This window comes from Hippocampus comes, unplaced genomic scaffold (genome assembly GCF_001891065.2).
Source record: "Hippocampus comes isolate QL1 unplaced genomic scaffold, H_comes_QL1_v1.1 scaffold105, whole genome shotgun sequence".
Lineage (NCBI taxonomy): Eukaryota > Metazoa > Chordata > Actinopteri > Syngnathiformes > Syngnathidae > Hippocampus > Hippocampus comes.
The window spans coordinates 699,868-706,120 of record NW_017806235.1 but is presented as its reverse complement, the minus strand read 5'-3'; the positions used below and the strand labels follow the sequence as shown (position 1 = coordinate 706,120).

The following is a 6,253-nucleotide window of genomic DNA, read 5'->3' as shown; positions in this document are numbered from 1 at the left end:
ACAAATTTTTTTTTTTTTTTTTACATTTTCACCAATTTGGTTTTTTTTTTAGATCCTGTCATTGATATGTCATGTCACTACATTTTCAGGGGATGTTTCGATTAATTATAGCCCATCACTGCCGCTCTCCTCCCCCACCCTCCTCCTCCTCCTCCTCCTTCTGCTTTCATCTTTTTTCTCTCCCTCCTCCCCATTCATCCCTTCAAATGTCCTCCCTCGCATCCTCTCCTTCAACATTGTCCCTCTCGGCGTCTTCTTCTCCTCTTGCGACAATCTGTTGTTTCTTTATTTGTGCAAGGCGCAAAAAAGGCCCTCAGCACGTTCTAATCTCTCGGTTCCACGTTGGCGCTCCGCCTGCAGCGCGTTCATTAGCTGCACCGTGCGTGCGTGTGATGTCGTGTATACGTCGCGTCACGCACACACACGCACGCACACACACACACACACACACACACACACACACACACACACACACACACACACACACACACACTTCTTTCCGCACCTGCAAGCTTCCACGTGCGCTGCGCTGCTTGACACGTGAGCGCGTTAGCGCGTTAGCGCGCTAGCTATGTGCTGCGATTCTTGAGTGGCGCGCTGCCGCCACCTGCTGGCCAAGCGGGCGACCGCATGCCAGCGGCGCGATCACGCTCATCTCCAGCAGTGACGTCATGACGGACAGGCGGGGAAATGTCGCTGATGATAATGATTTTTTTTGTTTTGTTTTTCTTTTGGTCTTGCTGGTAAAAAGCTATAATGAGACGATGATAGATAGATATTATGATTTTATTTTATTTTTTTTAATACTCCAGTTTTAATTTCACGGTATGGAGGATTGGTATGTCATTTTAATTATGGTCTAATGCAGGGGTCCCCAACCTTTTTTGCCCCACGGACCGGTTTATGTCAGACAATATTTTCAGGGACCGGCATTTAAGGTGTGGCGGAAATAATACAACAAAATAATATGTTATGAGCTGCATGAAAACTGTGGTGTGAGTGGCCCGCTGCCGCCACCTGCTGGCCAAGCGGGCGACCGCATGCCAGCGGCGCGATCACGCTCATCTCCAGCAGTGACGTCATGACGGACAGGCGGGGAAATGTCGCTGATGATAATGATTTTTTTTTGTTTTGTTTTTCTTTTGGTCTTGCTGGTAAAAAGCTATAATGAGACGATGATAGATAGATATTATGATTTTATTTTATTTTTTTTAATACTCCAGTTTTAATTTCACGGGATGGAGGATTGGTACGGCTTTTTAATTATGGTGTAATGTTTGTTCAATCATCCATTATAAATGCATGTAATTCTTTGGTGTGTTTCACCAATACGATGCAGTGATAGATGAGCATTTACAATGTTTTTGACTCTGCAGCGTTTGCTGATGCCGCTTGGTTTGTGCTTGCGTGCGTTTGTGCAGACAGCAGAAGGCCTACCTGGCCACGCAAGGCCCGCTGGCGGAGACCACCGAGGACTTCTGGAGAATGTTGTGGGAGCACAACTCCACCATTGTCGTCATGCTCACCAAGCTACGGGAGATGGGACGGGTGAGGCGTAAACAGCACGTTGCAATCATGTCAGACCGCCATGAGTTTATTACCGGCCACTGGTTTAGATACACACTGCATCATACTGACGTGCTTTCTCAAATATTTCAGTAATCCTACATCACTAAACTTTTTGAAACAGAACCTGTTGGGTTTTTTTTTGCTTGTTTGTTTTTATGTACAGTGTCTAGTTATCTTTCTGAATACGATAAACCAAAATCGAATGTTTATTGTGTGCGTTTTTGTCGCGCAACAGGAGAAGTGCCACCAGTACTGGCCGGCTGAGCGCTCAGCCCGCTACCAGTACTTTGTGGTGGACCCCATGGCCGAGTACAACATGCCGCAGTACATCCTGAGAGAGTTCAAGGTGACAGACGCCCGCGACGGACAGTCCCGAACCATCCGCCAGTTCCAGTTCACCGACTGGCCCGAGCAGGGCGTGCCCAAAACAGGGGAGGGTTTCATCGACTTCATCGGACAAGTGCACAAGACCAAGGAACAGTTTGGACAGGACGGACCGATCACTGTGCACTGCAGGTATGGGCGGGGCCGCAAACTCTCAACCCGAACGGAGGAGCGCTACGCTGAAAGATGGCCTAACGCTTGGCCTTGTTTTCCTCAGTGCCGGGGTGGGTCGCACCGGAGTCTTCATCACGCTCAGCATCGTGCTGGAGAGGATGAGGTACGAAGGCGTGGTGGACCTCTTTCAGACCGTGAAGACCCTGCGCACTCAGCGGCCCGCCATGGTGCAGACCGAGGTGAGCGGCGCCGGACGTCTCGCTCGAATTGACGGGAAGGCATTTCATCCCTATGCAGCTTCATTTAACTTTTTCCTTGAGAATACATACATACAGGAATCCACTTGAGATTCTTTTTTTCCCTAAAAAAAAAAAAAAACATCCATGTGAGGGGAGGTGTCTTATCGTGAGCTTGGAAGTGACCGCATGTGTCTACGTGTTATGTGACAGGACCAGTACCAGCTGTGCTACCGGGCCGCTCTGGAATACCTGGGGAGCTTCGACCACTATGCAACGTAACCCCAGGCGCCGAGGTCCGAGTCCCTCAGGAGTGTGCCATGTGTCCCATCTCATCACCCAAACCCCGGAAAATAATGTCATTAAAAAAAAAAAAAAAAAAAAAAAAAACGCCACCCAACCTTTTTGCTTCGGGGAGAGGTGCGTAGAACGGAACCAACCATGTGACTTTCATTTTTTTTTTTTTTTGTGCGTCTAAGTCTTGTACAGTTGACAGCGTCACCTGTCCCCCTTCTAGCGGTACCTCCACTCATTTTTGCAATGATTTACTACATTTATTGTTTAGTCTACTTTTTTTAAATCTTTTTTTTTTTTTTTAATAACATTGTGTCTTAACATGGCTCCAGTGCTTTATTTTAATAATTACTACTTTTAATGTCGTTTTTTTTTTTGCATTGTTTTTAAAGGTGGTAAAGGGGTACATTTTAGCATACTGATGCTAGAGGCTAATGTCCTCCGGGCTGGCCGCTGGTTTGCGTTGTTGTCACACGCTCTGGATTTAGTCAGGATGATGACCACAACAAGGGGGGGAAGACGACAAAAAAAAATAAATAAAAAACTGCCTTTTCACTCGCTATTTCCTCAAGGACGAGCACAAAGCGGCTAATGCTAAGCTATTACTAAGCTAAGCCTTCAGACGATGACAGTGTGTACAGGAAAGCAAAGCACATGACTTTTTTTGTTTTCCTCTGCAAAAAGGCCTTTGTACAGAATGGACCATTCCCGTCGGATGTGACACACACACACACACACACACACACGTACATTGATCTTATTTTATACAGAAATAAAACTATAAATAAAAAAATCTATATATATATATATATATATGATTATATATATGTACAATGATATATCGGTGTACACGCAGCTTGTTCTTGCCGTATGTACTGTTCCATTGACAAAAAAAAAAAATGGACATAACGCAGCACAACCTCCCTGTTGTCGCCACGCACACACCCTCCGCCAAGATGGCCACCAGAAGCACACACACGCCTTAAGTGGCGGCGCTGGGTGTATTGGGAGGTGGAGCTTAAGGGGAGGGCGGCTACTTTGTTTCTTTTTTAGATCTTGTGAATGCATCGTGCTGTAGGGGTTCCACCAGTTGTACACACAAACACACACACATCTGTTTTTCTATTTGTTGATAAAGAACTGGAATTTCAAAAGAAAACCTGTTAACGAATGACCACTCGAGTTGTAAGAAAAAAAAGAGAAAAAAAAACAAACCTTGATGTTAATAAAGATACATAATTGGGGTTCTTTTGTACAAAACTCTCCCCGTGTTTTGACTTCATTGCACAACTGATGTAGCCATTATTGATTTTTTTTTTTTTCGCTGAGAAAAGGGCAGCCTTGGCGCAGTCCGACCCTCACCGGAAACGAATCCGACTTACTACCGGTAACGCCAACCAAACTGTGTCCGGATTCGCACAAGCCAAAAAAGGCCCGGTGTCTGACTCCTCCTCCAGCTTGCCGGCATCCCTTGCATCATGCAGACGCCATCTGCACACGCCAGATGGCGCCATTTAGATTCACGTCTCAACTCAACGTGGCTGCCCAATAAGAGACTTTTTTTTTTTTTTTCATGTAAACACAGCGAGCTTGTCACACGCATGACCTCCGAAGCGATTCCTCAGACCTAACGGCAAACTCCCGTGTCTCCCGGCAAATGACCTTGTATATTTTCGTTCTTTGGTTTCCCTTGAAACCGCATCCCGAAGAAAAAAGGCCTCATTGTTCCACCTCACGATGGCTTCAAGTTTAGACTGAGATGTCCAACTTGTACGAGAGGCAACGTGCAGGCGGCGCTTTCATTCTAGCCGCTAATGACACCTTGACTGGAGTGTTTATGTGTACGCTGATTGAGGGTTTCCTTGAAATTCCCGCCAAGACCTAAACAAGGAACCGCGTTCCGACCCCCGCGCGTTTGCACAATGTTGACGCGCTTTTCCGAGTTGTTCTTTTCTCTTTTTGTGTATGCAGCGTGTCACGCTGATGTAACTCAAGTCGCGGCCTCGTGACGGACGCGCTCAAGCGTTTCGTTTGCATCGTCTGCCCCGACTTGATTTAGGGATGAGAGGCAGCTGCTCTTTTTTTTTTTTTTGTCTTTTTTAACAAGAGAAAAACCCCGCGCACATGTGTGAGCAATGTGAGAGACCCTCCTGTCCGATGTTTCCTTTTCGAGGCCTGAAAAGTCTAAGTTGAGGGGTTCGTTGTTTTTAGTGGATAGCTCTACTTTATAAATGGGCAAAAGGAGAAATGGAATCCTTTGAACGCAGCTTTTTTTCTTTCAAAGTCTGCTCCGCAACTCCCAAACGAACGAGAACACACCTCCTTCCGGCTACTCAAAACACTTCCTGGTTTCCTTCAGACAATATCAACATAAACTTGTTTAAGCAATTATTAAACGGAATACAACCTATCTAACTGTAACACAAAAGAATATAATGCTCAAATATCAAATGAAAATTATAAATAATTTAACTTAAGTTTACAAAAGCAACATTTGATGGGCATCGCCGTTCCATTGCCGGGAAGCGGGCCGCATGCAACGTCACGTAAAGTCCACTTGTGCGATAGGAGCTTCTCAAGGCTGGCGGTGACTGAGGCCGCGAGCGAAAGCTTAACTGAAAAAATCCAGCCGACCAACCAAACGAGGACGTCATCGTGTTCCGTTCCGAAATTTAAGGAACGCTAACTTTGCCTAATGGGGGAAGCGCCCTCTCTTCGATTTGTGTTGTCACTCTACTGCACTTGATTGGCAGCTAAAAATGTTATGACCCCAGCAACATTTGAAAAATGAATGAAGATGTGGCGACGTTTGGGTCGTATAAAACCCGATCAGTCAATTGATCATACCCATCCAGTGGCTTCTTTATATAAAGCAATCTGGATTATTGTAAATACGAATATAAGAGCCAACTCTTGCGTATCAAATTTTTCTTTCCGGGCTGCAGGGTTGAAAGGCAAAATGGGGACCTCCGTCGTGCAGGCGGTCAACATTACTGGAGCCTCTTGTAAACTTTTAGTCTTGGGAGGAATTCCAACACCCGATGCTGCTTGGCCACAGACGACGCAAAGTGACTCATCGGGCAGTCTGGCGGACCATCACAAATGTTTAGAGCTGGAGATTGTTGTTTATCAGCTTCCCTGCCCACCAAGTTTCACAGAAATTAGGAAAAATCATGAAAGACGGTGCCGAGTCTTTGAAAAATGAGCAGCTCCTGACCCGTCAATGCGTTTACCTTTCATCAAAAAACAGCTAAACGGTGAGTGAATTGAAGTCTCACAGGAAGTTAAATCCATTTTGAATCGTGATATGTAAAAAAAAAAAAAAAAAAAAAAACGGAGTGACATCAAAACCCATCGAGGCGTTTACCTCTTCAGTCTTCGAGGTGATGAGAAGCATTTTTGGAAGGCTTGAGGAATTTCCGACACTCTGAAGGCGCCAAACACTGGAAGTTACTGGCTGAGCTGGAGGTCAAACAAGGTGAATCGTCGGGCAGTCTGGGCAGAGCGTCACGAATGTTTAGACGTTGTCATTGTTAATCAGCTTCTCTGCCCAATTTTTAGGAGGTTGGAAAGTCGAGTCCATCACGAATGACGACGGTGTGTTGCCAGACGCGTGGAGGCCCCCCCCCCCCCCTCTTTCTTCTGCTCTGTCAAAA

The 6,253-nt window shown here is 45.9% G+C and overlaps 1 protein-coding gene across 1 annotated transcript in view; it reads left to right on the top strand.

The window, feature by feature from the left end:
* The window catches only part of LOC109507374 (receptor-type tyrosine-protein phosphatase F-like), a 182,987-nt gene extending 179,146 nt beyond the window's left edge, over positions 1-3,841 (top strand). The window contains exons 26-29 of the mRNA XM_019856751.1: positions 1,422-1,548; positions 1,805-2,085; positions 2,171-2,306; positions 2,517-3,841. Coding sequence (XP_019712310.1) covers positions 1,422-1,548; positions 1,805-2,085; positions 2,171-2,306; positions 2,517-2,585 — 613 coding nt within the window. The 3' untranslated portion in view covers positions 2,586-3,841. The remainder of the gene's footprint in view (positions 1-1,421; positions 1,549-1,804; positions 2,086-2,170; positions 2,307-2,516) is intronic.
* Positions 3,842-6,253: the final 2,412 nt, after the last annotated feature.